General features: G+C 46.5%; 1 protein-coding gene across 30 annotated transcripts in view; it reads left to right on the forward strand.

The window, feature by feature from the left end:
* Positions 1–16496, forward strand: part of LOC121880005 (ankyrin-2-like) — a 200630-nt gene that overhangs the window by 61284 nt on the left and 122850 nt on the right. For all 30 annotated transcript variants that reach the window (XM_042386902.1, XM_042386901.1, XM_042386908.1 and 27 more), the window contains exon 2: positions 6711–6812. In XM_042386902.1, the coding sequence (XP_042242836.1) occupies positions 6711–6812 (102 nt within the window). The remainder of the gene's footprint in view (positions 1–6710; positions 6813–16496) is intronic.

Below are 16496 nucleotides of genomic sequence, written 5' to 3' on the forward strand. Positions count from 1 at the left end.
ACGAGAGAGACAGACAGACACACACACACACACACACACAGAGAGAGAGAGAGAGAGAGAGAGAGAGAGAGAGAGAGAGAGAGAGAGAGGACACTGGAAACAGGTGGTGTGGAGTGGAGGCAATGCACAGGGAGTGGAGGAGGATCCATGTGGAGTGGGAAGTGGGTGTGAATGAAGGAAGATATGGATGCCCATGAACAAGAGATCCTGCCATGATATACGCATTGTGTTTGAACATGGTGGTGTACAGTCTGGATAACTGCTAAGCTTGGGTGGTGTAGTCTGGCCTGGCTCAGCTGGTCTGGATAACTGCCAGACTTGGGAACTACTGGTATGGTTCTATTGGCTGGGCCTTTGTAACTGGTTGGGGGAATGACTGTTTGACTTGGATAACTTAGTCATTTTTTTGGTAACTGGCCAACCCACCACCACACCTTAACTCCAACCCACCACCACCACCACACCCCAGTCTAGCCCACCAACCCGCCACCACCACACACCTTAACCCAGCCCACCACCACCACCACACCCCAGTCTCCAGTCTACCAACCCACCACACCACAAATCCACACCCTAACCCAACCCACCACACCCTAGCTCCAGCCCACCACCACAAGTCGTCATATCCCAGGTCACCGTCAACAAGCCTTTGTCTGTCTGAGGCAACAGATCACACAACTACTTTTTAGCACCTCCTCACCCCCACCCACCCCCACCTCTCCTCCATCCCCCCCCCATCCCTCCTTTCCTCTCCACTTCCACTTTCCTCCATCCCCACGCCTCTCTCCATCCTCCCCCCACCCTCCCTCCATCCTCCTCCACCTTCCTCCTTCCCTCCTTCCCCTCCATTTCCCACTCCTCTCCATCCCCATCTTCCCTCCATCCCCCACCTTCCCTCCATCCTCATCTTCCTCCATCCCCACCTTCCCTCCATCCCCCATCTTCCCTCCATTCCCCCACCTTCCCTCCAACTACCCAACCCTGGCCATCGTAATCTACTGGGGAAATCGATTGCGTGTGTCAGATGGAGTAACCACGATAAGACGCACACGGGGTCACCACTACACGATAAGGACTTGATTCATAATTTATTCGCGTGACGTAACCAATGGTTTTCGGTGTTTCTTTTTTATTTCAGAGGAAGATATCGAGGAAGATTTATTTTACTCTGTTCAGTATTTTTGGTTTTTGGTGATTATTGTTCCTTTTAGTATTACAGGTGTGAGGAAGATTAGCGTTAAGAGATTTATAGGTTACCTGTGGTGTACTAGTGAAGCGGGTTGGGGTATGGAAGGTCTCTCCTTTCTTTTCTCTTTCTTTTTCCACTACCTCTACTTTTTCTTTCTTTCTTTTTCTTTCTTTATCTCTCTTCTATCTCTATCTCTTATCTCTCTCTCTATCATCATCACAGCTGCAAAGTGTCACAACTACACAATAACCGCTGGGAGTTGGACAGCTGCGTGGGTGTGTCCCAGAGGGTGTTACTGCCTAGGCCTGTGAGCCTTAGTACGGTGCTTAATCCTCTATGGGAGATTACTTGATGAGGAGGGGCGTAATCCTAGTGAAGGAGGGTGGGGTGGGTGGGTGGAGGAGTGGGATGGATGGGGGAGTGGGTAGTTTAGTGGGTGGTGGAGTGTGGGATGGGTGGGTGGTGGAGGGAGGAAGGGATGGGTGGGTGGTTGAGGAAGGGATTGATGGGTGGTTTAGTCGGTGGTGGAGAGAGGGATGGGGTAGAAATGGCGTGAAATATGGAAATGGCGGGAAATATGATTGAAAATGGCGGGAAATAACCTATGATTGGAAATGGCGGGAAATCTGAAAGCTAGACACATCCACAAACCAATTTTCACGTTTATGTAATTTGACTACACACACACACACACACACACACACACACACACACACACACACACACACACACCACAGCCGGTCGGAGGTGAAATACTACCTAATGTTTCAACCCTCGCTGGAAATTTTGGCCTCGTAAAGTGTGTTGTATATTGTGGTGTTGAACAGGAGCGCTGCGAGCCTTCCTTCCACTGTTGGGATGGGATTGGTTGGCCGCTATGTGCAGTGCGGTGGAGCTGACGTCATGGTTATAGTCTTGGCCGCCAGTTGTGTGTGTGTATGTGTAGGGTGAAGGAGGCCCCGAGGTGATGGAACTCCTACTCAGAATATGAAGGTCCTCCTCGATTATGATGGTGGTCCTTGGGATAGAAAAAATATCAAGGCATTTATGTCTGAAATCCCCAAAAAATTATTCTTGGGAGGAGAAACTTGAGAGAATGAGAAACAGTCGTGAAGGGTTAAAATAAGGAGCTTAACTACGGGGGTTGATCTGACGAAGGAAGACCCAGAGAAGAAGGGAAATTATGGCGGGGGTGTCGGGGGGTCGGTGGCCGTGACAGTGGGGGGAGGGGAGGGGAGGGGGGGAGGAAAGCAGTGCATGTTTGAGGGCGATTGGTCTCCTCACTAGGATCGATGTGTTGCTCACAAGCTTGATATTCTCCCCTCCCTCTCCCCCTCTCCCTTCCCCTACCCCCCTAACCGCCACCCCAACCCTGGAACCCCCCCTACCCCCCGAGCACCACCACCCCTGCCTCCGCCACCTTACCTGCTGGTGGTGTAAGATCGACAGGTGTGTTCACTTTGGTGGTGGTGAGGAGTTGGTTAATGACTCCCGCTTACACCTGAACCTACACAGTATTACCTGACGACACAAATACACACAACGGTGAGGTGGACAGATCAAGACTCACACTCAAACAAGACATTTCCGGTCGTGAAGATCAATGTGGTGTCGGCTGTCCTCTTGATTCACCTTAGTCATAGTGAATAAGTTCCTAATGGCTGGGTGTATTTACCCTGTTATAACTTATATTGTTGTTGTACAGTTCAGAGGGGGGGAGGGGGGGTTATGTCAGTCCTCCATTCATGAATCCTGATACTCGAGAACCTGTGAATCCAAGGCACATTATTGGGGTCCATAGATGATTTACTGTCTCATGTCTCAGATTCACGGGTTCGTCAGTCAGGATTCATGAATGAGATGGAGAACTTCCCGACACTTTTTAGACTTTTTAACCATGATTAGTTTAGTTTAGTTTAGTTTAGTAGTTTATTGACAAAAGTATAAATACACGGTAAATATAATACAGTACATTGCTGTGGGGGTTTCATCCGTAACTAAGGTGGTTAATATACCTATGGCAACACTAGATTGTTTATAAATAACTTACCAAACGTTTTTCCAGCTCAGTGGTGAACGTTTCTGGTGGATAAGTTTCATCATGTAATTGTCGGTATATTTTTAAGGCGTGTCATGACTGCAGTGCGGGTGGTGGGGGTGACGTATAGGCTAGCTGGCTGGCTGGCTCCTGTTTTGTGTGTCTGTGTGTGTGTGTATATGTCTGTGTATGTATGTGTGTATATTTTAACAATTCTAAATACATATCCGATTGTATGTTTATCTTTAATGTTTCACCTCTTAGGGACACTTGTTATTAAGATACGGTAATATGAGGGGCACTACAGGCGACCGTAAAAGTCCTGACCGCAAGCTAACCGTATCGGGGAACAGTCGAGGGAGAGACGGTCACCACATACCACGGGATAAACACACAATGATTTATTCCGACGTGTGTGTGTGTGTGTGTGTGTGTGTACTAGGGTCATGCAGAGGAACCAGGGGCACTTTGACCCATCCTCCAGTCCCCATTGGATGGTTTAACCCCTTGATGCTGGTTTAACTCTTTGGGGATGATGGTTTAACCCCTCGAGGATGGTGGTTTAACTCTTGGAGGACGATGGCTGGAGAAGGAAGTGTCGAGTGTCAGGTGTTGCTGGACACACACACACACACACACACACACACACACACACACACACACACACACACACACACACACACACCTACCTAACACTAGTCCAGGAAAAAATGCTTCCCAAATCGAGTACTGTTGTCAACCTTTTGTTAATAAGTTTTCCGTTCTCATAATACACCGTAGCTAATGTGTTTGGTGGTGTTTGTTGTCATGGTAACCTCGTTTGTAAACAGAGGGGGAGTGGAGGGGAGGTTTGTTGCATGGTGAGGGGGAGGGAGGTTGAGGTGTGCAATGTGTAGCAACTTGGCTTATTGCTCACCTGTGGGGGGATTTGGTGATATGCGGTGGGGGGGTTGGTGTGTGGGGGGGGGGTGTAGGGGGTGGGGTGGGTGGATATGCGTGTGTGGGGGGGGTTGTTGTTGGGTGTGTGTGGGGTAAGATATGTGTATGTGTGGGGCAGTGTGTGGGGGTGTAGGGGGTGTGTGGGGGTGGTGGATATGTGTGGGGGGTTGCTGGGTGTGTGTGGGAGGATATGTGTATGTGTGGGGATTGTTGTTGGGGTGTGTGGGGTGGGGTGGATATGTGTATGTGTGGGGATTGTTGTTGGGTGTGTGTGTGGGGGTGGGTGGATATGTGTATGGGGGGGTGGGTGGATATGTGTATGTGTGGGGGTTTTGGGTGTGTGGGGGTGGGGTGGGTGGATATGTGTATGTGTGGGGTTAAGGTTGGGGTGTGTGGGGGGGGTGGGTGGATATGTGTATGTGTGGGGGTTGTTGGGTGTGTGTGTATGTATATTGTGGTCGTTTGTATGTCTTATACAACAATATTTCAACACCGACATTTACTTTCCACTGTGAGCGGAAGTTATATCAACATTATGTAAATATTATACAAGATCTAGAAATGATTATGATAAGTGATTTTAAATATGCCCCCTCCCCTCCTCTGTAGCTCTCCTCCTTCAGGACTCTCCTCCCTCTGTGCTAGTCCCCCCATCGGTGCCCCTCCCTCTTCTGTGCCCCTCCCTCCTCTTGTACCCCTCCTCCTCTGTGCTGTAGTCCCCTCCTCGGTGCCCCCCTCCTCCCCTCTGTGCCCCTTCCCTCCTCTCTGTGCTAGTCCCTCCTCGGTGCCCCTCCTCTGTGCCCTCCTCTGTACCCCTCCTCCTCTGTGCCCTCCTCGGTGCCCTCCCTCCTGTGCTCCCCCTCCTCGGTGCCCCTCCTCCTCTGTGCCCTCCTCTGCACCTCCGGTGTACCCCCTCCGCTGTACCCTCCACACCCTCCGCTGTACCTCCTCCTCTGTGCCCTCCACAGGCCCCTCCGTGTAATTCTCCACACCCCCTCCATTGCACTCCTCCACAGCCCCTCCACAGCACTCTCCACAGCCCTCCGCTGTAATTCTCCTCTGTGCCCCCTCCGGCGTACTTCTCCTCTGTGCCCCTCCATGTACCCCCTTCGGTGTACCCTCCGCCAGCTCCTCCGGTGTACCCCCTCCGCTGTACCCTCCGCTGTACCCTCCGCTGTGCCCTCCGCTGTACCCTCCGCTGTGCCCCCTCCGCTGTACCCTCCTCTGTGCCCCCTCCGGCGTACCCCCTCCTCTGTGCTCCCCCTCCGGCGTACCCCTTCGGTGTACCCTCCGCTGTACCCTCCGCTGTACCCCCCTCCACTGTGCCACCCAAGCTGTTACTAGAGGTAACAGCTGTTGAGTCGATGCAGCAGTCGTCACTCACCCCAGGCATGTGTAGTATGTCCCTTGTTGGTGATGTCAATGGGCACCTTACTGTACAGTTTGGGGCAGTGAAGGTAGTCGAGTAGAGTGCCGGTCTTGAGTGTTTCCTGTGTGCTGTTTCCGTCTGGTTTATGTGAGCTATTTTTACCGTATAATGACAGGTGTGACAGACAGGTGGTTTATTGTATACCTGCACTGTACAGATCTCTCTCTCTCTCTCTCTCTCTCTCTCTCTCTCTCTCTCTCTCTCTCTCTCTCTCTCTCTCTCTCTCTCTCTCTCTCTCTCTCTCCTGATACTTGGTGAAGAGTTTCGTGTGGTCTTGAGTTACCGGAGATTGAGAAGAGGAGGAGAGGACGAGGAGGAAAGGAGAGGGAGGGAGGAGAGGAGGGTGAGGGGGGCCGCGATGATGATGGGTGATAGTGTTGCTGAGGTTCTGTCTGTCTTTGTGTCTGTCTGTCTGTCTGTTTTGAAGCTCTCGGGATGCTTGGTAGAACAACAACATCTAGAAGCTGTATAACTCTTCCCTCCCTCCTTTCCTTCCTTCCCCTCCTTCCTTCCTTCCCCTCCTCCCTACCTTCCCCTCCTTCCTACCTTCCCCTCCTTACCTGCTGTAATGGAGTCCACCTGTAATTATGTTTTGCTCTTGCTGTAATAGTTGTTTGTTTTTGTCCCCTTAGTTTATGTCTTGCCAACGTGTGTGTGTGTGTGGGGGGGAAACGCGACACCTACTGAGGGAGAGCTGAAGGAGGAGCCGACACCTACTGAGAGAGGACGCGCACTGCTGAGGGAGGGAAGGGAGGAACATTGATCCTGAGTAGTGGTGAGCGTTGGTGACCTTGGTCTTGGCTAGGACACGGAGGAAGGCGCTGCAGTGTCTGTCCCGATGAATGACTACTGACGGTGGGGGGGGGGTGTGAGTAATGTTGGATGAAGGAGGGGAGGTGTTGGGGGGTCAGGTAGGCCTAGGTAACGTCCGGGGGGAGAGGGGGTGAAGAGAGGGGTTTTTTTTCAGCCTACTAATAATGGCCTATCAGTTCTTCACCAAGAGGCTTCTGATCCAAGTCCTTCGTTATTAATTAAAATGTTTATTACCATTATGTTCTATTTATCTTTGTTTTTTTATTTACTTTACTAATGTTGTTGTTTTGTTCTTTACACAGACTGATGGGAGCGCCAGCTTCCTGCGGGCGGCGCGGGCGGGAAACTTGGAGAAGGTGTTGGAATTCTTGAAGACCAACACTGACATCAACACTTGTAACCCGGTGAGTCCCTGTGTCTGCCTCACCTGTCCTTAATGGTTACTTCTGTTGGCAGGTGGTTTCTCTCTCTCTCTCTCTCTCTCTCTCTCTCTCTCTCTCTCTAGATCCACCTGTCATAGACTATAAACGTTTCGAATCTACTATAATTATAAATACTTGGAAAAATAATAGGATCTGTGTAATTCAATTCCTTATTCTAAAAGTCGTAAGGGAAGGATTTTGAAACTACGAAAATTTAAGAGAAATAAAAGAAGAAATTGTCTCATAATTTTGGCGTGTCAATAGGAGAGAGAGAGAGAGAGAGAGAGAGAGAGAGAGAGAGAGAGAGAGAGAGAGAGAGACTATGCAAAATACACAAATATATTCATTATATATTGACTTGTAGTGGCAGTTTGTGTGATGAACTTTGGACAGATAGTTATTGGGATGGAGAAGGTGTGGCGGAGGTGTGTGGTAGAAGTGTGTGGTGAGGGTAGGGGTGGAGGGTGTGGTGGGGGTGATAAGGCTAGACTGAACAGGAAATTAAGGAAGACATACAAAGTGGTCAGCTAAAGAGGGTGTGTGGAGGAAGGCAGCTCGTGTGTGTGTGTGTGTGTGTGTGTGTGTGATATAGGACACTGTAGCTATAACACACACACACACACACACACACTCTCTCTCTCTCTCTCTCCAGGTATTATGTTTCCAATGGTTTATTTTAATTAACTAACTACTCACTTCACACCTGTCAACACCTGGAGGAAAGCTTTTGATAATAATGAACTGAGCTGACGTGAGTCGAGTTTAGTAAATGTAATATGGCTTCCAACCCATCACACAACCCCACCCCACCACCCCACCTCACCCCATCCCACAACCCCACCCCACCCAACACCCCACCTCACCCCATCCCACAACCCCACCCCACCCAACACCCCACCCTCACCCCATCCCACAACCCCACCCCACCCCACAACCCCACCCCACCCATCACCCCACTCCCACCCAACACCCCACCCCACACCCCCACCACCCAACACCCCACCCCACCCAACACCCCACCCAACACCCCACCCACCCCACCCATCACCCCACCTCACCCATCACCCCACCTCCCCTACCCATCACCCCACCTCACCCTACTCCCTCCCTCACCCTTTCACCCCACCCACCCCACCCAACAACCCCACCCCACCCCACACCCCACTCCCACCCTACCCCACCCCACCCACCTCCTACCCCACCCTACCCCACCCCACCTCCCCACCCCACCCCACCCTACCCACCCCACCCCACCCCACCCCACCCCACCCCTACCCCACCCCACCCTACCCCTACTCCCACCCCCACCCAACCCCCCACCTAACCATCCCTCACCCCACCCTACCCCACCCTGGCTCCCCACCCCCACCGTGTATAATAAGAACATAAGAACATAAGGAGTCTGCAATAGACCGGTTGGCCTGTGTCTGGCAGCTCCTGTCGAGAGTTACTACCACTCTATCATCCATGAATCTATCTAGCCTCCTTTTGAAACTTTCCAGAGTTCCCGCACTTACTACAAAGTTGCTAAGCTTGTCCACTCGTCCACCACCCTATTTGTGAACCAGTTTCTTCCTACCTCCCTCCTAAACCTAAACTTATCCAACTTGAATCCGTTGCTACGAGTCCTATCCTGCTCGGATATTATAAGAACTTTATCTATATCCCCTTTATTGATTCCTTTCACCCACTTAAATACTTCTATCATATCTCCCCGCACTCTTCGTCTTTCTAGGGAATGCAAGTTAAGTTTCTTTAGCCTATCCTGATATGGAAGGTTTCTAAGTCCCGGAATCATTTTTGTCATTCTTCGCTGCACCGACTCTAGAGAATTTATATCCATTCTATAATAGGGCACCAGAACTGAACCGCATAATCGAGGTGCGGCCTGACTAGCGCAAGATATAGTTGCAATAAGACCTCTGCACTCTTGTTACTTACACTTCTAGATATAAAACCCAATACTCTGTTTGCCTTATTTCGAACATTAACGCACTGTTTTCTAGGCCGTAGGTCCGGGCTTACAAGTACCCCTAGGTCTCTTTCACAAGTCGACTTCTCTAGGTTGATGTTTTAAGGCTGTATACATTATAAGTATTTGTTCTTCCAATATTAATACGCTGCACTTGCTGGTGTTGAATTTCATTTGCCATTTTTCAGACCACCCCTGCAGTTTATTTAGATCCTCCTGTAATGCATTTGCATCCTGCCCTGAATTAATCTGCCGCCCTATTTTGGTGTCATCCGCAAACTTGCTTATGTCACTGCTGATCCCAGTATCTAGATCGTTTATGTAGATTATGAACAAGAGTGGGCCTAGTACTGACCCCTGGGGAACCCCACTGGTTACACGGCCCCACTCAGATTTAACACCATCTACGCTGACCCTCTGCGTTCTATCGGTGAGCCATGATTTTATCCAATTTAAAACTTTCCCCTCGATACCATGAGCCTTAATTTTTCTCAGAAGCCTCTGATGCGGTACTCTGTCAAATGCTTTGCTAAAGTCTAAGTAAATAACATCGTAATTTTCGTCACTATCTACTACCTCGAAGACTTTCCTAAAAAACGTTAGCAGATTTGTTAGACAAGATGGAATTAAAATGCAGATAAATGTAGGAAACAATTTAAATGTGTCAGTTTCTCTCGATAAAAAAATGACTAGAAAATTAATGAACATGATAGAGAATAACAAAAATGGTGGAACAGAATTAAAAAAAAGATCTTTCCACACACACACCACCACCTCGAGTGTACCCGGTTACATTAGGTTAGTGTCAGGTTAGGTTAGAGTTAGGTCAGGTCAGGTCAGGTCAGGTCAGGTCAGGTGGGTTGCGTCACCAGAAGGTAATATCACCATGTAATTATGGCAGCGACTGTAACATGTCGAGTAACAGGTAAAGTTGATATAAGATTCTTGTCGGCCAGGTAACGATTGATGCCGGCGGGTGATAAAGGTGAGAGGGAGAAGGAGAGGGGGGGAGGGAGGGGGAGGTTAGAGGGAAGAGGAGGGGTGGGGGGAGAGGCGGCAGGTGTCCCACTTACCTGTGTTGCTTAAAGCTGGTGGTGTGGGGGAGAGGACACGTTAATGTGTCATGGGGCGGTAGTTACCCTCCCCTCCCCTTTCCACTTCCCCTCCTCCTCCCCCTCTTCCTCCTCCCCCTTCCCCTCCAGTTCTTCCATCTCCTTCGTTTCCTTTCCTTCCTCCTCCTCCCCCCCCCCAAATTTACGCCTTGCTTACTTGCCTGAGAGAGAGAGAGAGCAGGTTAGGTCAGGTCAGATCAGGTTAGGTTACATTAGCTCAGGTCAGGCTATGTTAGATTAGGTCAGGTTAGGTTAGATTAGGTCAGGTTAGGTTAGGTTAGGTTAGGGTGAGGAATGGAGTAATAACTCTAACTTCTCTCCCCTGGCTGACTGTATATTAACTTTTTGTCACATGTTGATTGTAATGATCTCGGGAGTGGAGGGTGGTTACTGGGGAGAGGGGAGAGAAGGGAGGGGGTGAATAAGGGGGGAGTTTGGGGGAGGGACTGGTGATGGAGGAGAAATGTGAGGGGATAGGATAGGAAGGGAGATGAGGAGTAGGATGAATAGGGGAGAGAAGTAGGGAGTGGTAGAGGGGAAAGGGAGAAGAGAGGAGAAGGAAGGGAGATAGTAGAGGGGGAAAGGAGAGAGAGGTAGAGGGGAGAGGAAGAGAGCGAGAGAGATAGGGGAAGGCAGAGTGTGATTGATTGTACTATTTTGGGCTGTGTAATGCGGAGACAGGTGAGGTGGTGGTGTATACGCTCTGTCGTCATCATTCAGAGGTCGTGATGCTCAAAGATTCCTGACCTGACTTGACCTAACCTAGCCTGGCATGACCTCACCTAACCTGGCATGACCTCACCTAACCTGGCGTTACCTCACCTAACCTGGCGGGACCTGACTTGACCTAACCTGACTTGACTTGACCTAACCTAGCCTGGCGTGACCTAACCTAACCTGACGTGACCTAACCTAGCCTGGCGTGACCTAACCTAACCTGGCGTGACCTAACCTAACTTGATTAATTGATTGATTTCCCCGTAAGTCAGGGAAGGTGTTTAAAAAATACACATACCTAACCTAACCTGACCTGACCTAACCTGACCTGACCTGACCTGACCTGACCTGACCTGTTCTAACCTAACCTGACCATGTATACAATGAATATCTGTATACATTTGTACTTAAATGTATGAAAATATATGAAATGCGAACCAAGACCCAGGAATATTATGAGCCAGACTACAGTGAACACTCCTCCATGTCCTCCTCCGGTGGTGTTACTGACTCGTGTTGTTACGGTGGTGTTACTGACTCGTGTTTTGTTACGCTGGTGTTACTGACGCGTGTCTTGTTACGGTGGTGTTACTGACTCGTGTTGTTCCGGTGGTGTTACTGACTCGTGCTGTTATGGTGGTGTTACTGATTCGTGTTTTGTTACCGTGGTGTTACTGACTCGTGTTGTTCCGGTGGTGTTACTGACTCGTGCTGTTATGGTGGTGTTACTGATTCGTGTTTTGTTACGCTGGTGTTACTGACGCGTGTCTTGTTACGGTGGTGTTACTGACTCGTGTTGTTCCGGTGGTGTTACTGACTCGTGTTGTTCCGGTAGCATTGACTCGTGCTGTTATGGTGGTGTTACTGACTCGTGTTATTACGGTGCTGTTACTGACTCGTGTTTTTGTTACGGTGGTGTTATTGACTCGTGTTTTGTTACGGTGGTGTTACTGATTCGTGTTTTGTTACGGTGGTGTTACGGTGGTGTTACTGACTCGTGCTGTTCCGGTGGTGTTACTGACTGTGTTATTACGGTGCTGTTACTGACTCGTGTTTTGTTACGGTGGTGTTATTGACTCGTGTTTTGTTACGGTGGTGTTACTGACTCGTGTTTTGTTACAGTAGACAAGAGAGACTTTACCTCGTGACGAGAATCAATAAAATCTCTCTCTCTAGGTTTAAATAATCACTACTCTGGTTAATGAAGACAGACGTGTTGTAGTGCTTAGTCATGTTCTTTTCATAATATTCTCCTCTGCAATCCATTTTTGGGGGTGGATTTTCCTGTGGGATTACTTTGCCAACCTGAGCGTGGCATGGTATTTCCCCCCACCCACTCCACCCCTAACTGCTCAGCTAGTTTATCGTGCACCCTTTATAATTTCTACATGGCAACCCCCCCTCCAAATGATCAGCTAGTTTATCGTGCACCCTTTATAATTTCTACATGGCAACCCCCCTCCAACTGATCAGCTAGTTTATCGTGCACCCTTTATAATTTCTACATGGCCAACCAGTGTGTGGCTGTTTTCCATGACCTGGTTAATTATTTGTAGCTTTTGTAGATAACGTAAAGATATCTATTATTTCAAGCCTAATTACTGTCTGTTTGAATGTTAAGAGTAAGGTGACTTGTCTGTAATTAGTATCCAGGTAATTTAGATTTCTTTTTTTAATGACCCATCATCACCTGTCGCTTTTGTTTTGGTTTTTTAGGCTGAAGTTCATTTAAATAGGGTAATGACCTAGTTCTGGCAGTTTAGGCACCTGTGGAGAGTGGTTCAGAGGTAATTAGGTCACGCACATACACACACGCACACACACACACACACCTCCCACTTATTCTACTATTTTCAAGGCGTCAAATTAATCAGGGTTTTTTTGTAGTTTATTTTAGCTTCTCACCAACACGTAGCAGGAGCTTAGCTGTTGATATTATTGACCCCCGGAAGCTAAGGGTGGGGGGAGGGGGGTGTTGGAGGAACCCTGAACTTGACCAGGTAAAGGTGTGTGTGTGTGTGTGTGTGTGTGTGTGTGTGTGTGTGTGTGTGTGTGTGTGTGCCTCCAGGCACTTCCCGGGTTAAAGCTGCAGTGCCCTGAGTCACATGGGAGGTGTGGATGGGGGGGTGGGGGTGAAGGAGAGACGGAAGGGGAGGGAGGTGATATGGAAAGGGAGGGAAGAGGAGGGAGTGAGTTGTGGCGATAGATAAGGGGTAAAGAGGAGGTGAGATACTAAGGGGTTAGGTGAGGAGGTAGGTAAGTGGGGAGGTAGGTGGGGGGATGAAAGAGGTGTGGAGAAGCCGTGGACTTGTGAGGTGGTGGTGTATTGTAGTGGCAAGTGGTAGAAAGTGGTCTCTCTCTCTCTCTCTCTCTCTCTGACGAATTCCATTTTATCTCATTTTTTCGTCTTAATCTACACAGCCTTTTAAAAGCCCTGAATGATCTTTTCAGTTCCATCGCGGTCTTCGTAAACACTGGGACACGTACGAAAAAAATAAAATAAATAAATAAGAAAAAGTAAATAAATAAATAAATAAATAAATAAAAGTAAATAAGTATATAAATAAAGTAAATAAGTACAATAAATAAGTAAAAAAAAAGTAAATTAATAAAAACAACGCCCCCGTATTTTTAGCGAGATATTTTTCGTTGGCCAATATATATCGAGTGGTTCCTTGCTGGTTCTGATATGTTTCTTTTATTTATTTTGGGTCTAGTTTAGGTTATATATTTTACTGGTATGTGTATTGGAGAGAGAGAGAGAGAGAGAGAGAGAGAGAGAGAGAGAGAGAGAGAGAGAATAAGGCAGGAAAGATCGATAAGGGAAGGTAGACAGGTCGAACTGCTTGGCCTATATCTCCGTGTGGGGAGGTGGACGATGAGGAGAGGAGAGGGAAGTAGGGACACACACACACACACACACACACACACTTCAGTTCATTAAATTTTCAGAGGACAGTATCGTGTGTGTTGGAGAGAGAGAGAGAGAGAGAGAGAGCACACACACATTCAACTCTTGACATTTCAACCAACCAGTGAACGAGTGTTTCCCTACCTCTGCCTTCATACATTCGCCCATGCCACCCACCCACCTCCACGACCCACCCACCCACCTCCACGACCCACCCACCCACCGTTACTACCTGCTGTATTCGTAGCCATTATGTTTATGTATTGTATGAAACTCGTATATCTCTCTCTCTCTCTCTATCAGGTCAAGTGCCTTAGAACCCTTTAAAAAAAATTCCATATTAGGTCGAGGGATTGTGAGTGGCCTATAAAAACGTACACATAGGATCCACATACATGACAAGATACACAGAAAAAACGTACATGAACAGGTACACAGGAACGCGTGTACATGACCAGATACACAGAAAATATTTACATGATCAGAAACACAGGAATGCGTACATGAACAAGTACACACAAAAACACGTACATAGATGAAACAAGAATATTTTATTGACCTTTTTGTTGTTGTGAGTGATACATCATTAGTGTGACGTAGATAAATGAGATTGTAAATGAGGTATTGTAGCTGTGTAAAATATGGTTCGATTTGTCATGTGAAAACTCCATTATTTTTTGACATTTATGTAACGTGAAATGAGTTCATATGGATAGATCATGTGTTTTGTGAGATATTTTTATACAGTGGAACCTCTATTTAACGTACTATATGGAGAGAAAAGTCCGTTATATGGAGGTATCACTGTATTTGAGGTGAATTGCATCGGTTTTGGTTTCTGTACAGTTGTGAAGAGAAAAAAATCCTGTCGCCCTTCCTCCTGAACCACGAACCCCGTATGTGTCTGTTGTTTCGGGTTCACGAGTCTGAATTTAAGGATTCGTGGAACAGCCCCAAAAATCCTCTGTCTGTCTGTCTGTCTGAGAAAGAGAACAATTGACAGTCGAGGGATATGTTTACAAAAGTCGTTGCGCATTGTGTTTTGCCTTTGCTATAGTATGATTTACAATTTTCCGCTTATTCATATTGTTATTCCCAACTTGTAAGTATTGATTTCCCCGTCGCATATAACCCGGCACAGTATAAACGACCTTCTTGTGAGATTTGCCGCGTCGTAATCAATAAACCCGTCTCTTGTGAACGAGTCCATGGCGCCTGTAGAGATATGGTGGTAGTCGATGTTCACTTTATTTTTCTTGCTTTTGGCTTACCCTATATTGCTTTACTTAATTCATATGTATAAATTACCCAGATTGAAATGTACTCTGTATTTTTCGTTCCGGAGTCTTTTTACGAGTAATATATAATTGTGAGAATTTATGAACTGGATAACGAATTGATGTTTTTATTTTATTTACATCCTGTTATAGTAGATTGTAAATTATAGTAGATTATGGTAATTATAGTAGATTGTAAATTATAGTAGATTATGGTAATTATAGTAGATGTTACAGTAGAATGTTGATATGTTCATTATGGTAGATCACGTTGATTATATAGATCATATTAATTATAGTAGGTCACGTTAATTATAGTAGATTATGCTCATACCCTCCCCATAAGTATACTGACTTAGTGGCTCGCAGGTCACGGGAACCATCGTAGCCAGTTAGGATAGGATAGGATAGGTCAGGTCAGGTCAGGTTAGGTTAGGTCAGGTTAGGTTAGATTAGATTAGATTAGATTAGGTTAGGATAGGATCAATGAACCCCTTAAAAAAAAAACATGTCGAGTTCTCCCTGAATAAACTCTCCGGTGTCTGCCCATGATATTTCTTTACCTGGTGACAACTGGTGGTGGGGATTTACACACACACACACACAGACACACACAGATGTTCTTTCTGGTAACTGTTTACAATGTTTCTTTAGTATTTACTGTTTACATTTTCGTCTATATTAATAATTTTTTATCGTGTTTACATTGCTTGGTTCACCGTGTGTGTGTGTGTGTGTGTGTGTGCGTGTGTGTGCGTGTGTGTGTGTTGTGAGCGCCAGATGGTTTAAGATGATTTGTTAAAGGGGTGAATTATTGTTCCTCCGCTGATGTTATATGATAAAAATGTACAATAAAAACCAAATTGAGTATAAAAAAATCGATATAAGATTGTTATTTTTAGCTTGAAATGAGTGGGAAGGTGATGAAAGGTGTGTGAGATAGACAGTTGAGGAAGAAGAGATAATATTGGACTCTGCTCGTCTTCCTCAGTTCCTGGTTATTTATTATACATTCCTCCTCGCCATCTTGAGCCACAGTAGATAATCTTGGCTATTTTGGTCTATTTTTTTGGTATTTTAATGTTGTTCTGTCATGTTTTAGTATCCAACTTTGCCCTAAATGAATCGTTAATTGTTTTATATATATGCATTTTCAGTCGTAATGAACGTATAAGTTATTAATTGTTTGATTTGTAGGCTACACTGTGCGAAATTTTAATTATACTGGGAATATATAATTATTTGATATTTCTGCTATAAAATTCGGAACATCTGAATCTGAAAAATAAATATATGACCAATTTTTTTTTTACGATTATTACCTTTCCTCTCAGATATTGTTTTTGTGGTTAAGAGAATAAATTTAATAGGAAAGATAAAATACTCGGTTAAGTGTGCTCAGGTCTCTTATAGTGAGGACGCGGACAGATGAGCTACTGAGCGCTTAGTGGTTATGACTTACCTGGATATTACCTGTGCATGTAGCCTAGTTGGTTGTGTTCTGGAAAATATAGTATAAATACTTGTGATAATGTGATACGTTTTTGTGTTGCTATGTGTATAAGTATTTTATCTTGCCTTGACAAAAATTACCTTTCAAGTCTTGTTAAAGGACATTATTATTTCTTTATTATTATTATTATTATTATTATTATTATTATTATTATTATTATTATT

This window comes from Homarus americanus, unplaced genomic scaffold (genome assembly GCF_018991925.1).
Source record: "Homarus americanus isolate GMGI-L3 unplaced genomic scaffold, GMGI_Hamer_2.0 scaffold30108, whole genome shotgun sequence".
Classification (NCBI taxonomy): Eukaryota; Metazoa; Arthropoda; class Malacostraca; order Decapoda; family Nephropidae; genus Homarus; species Homarus americanus.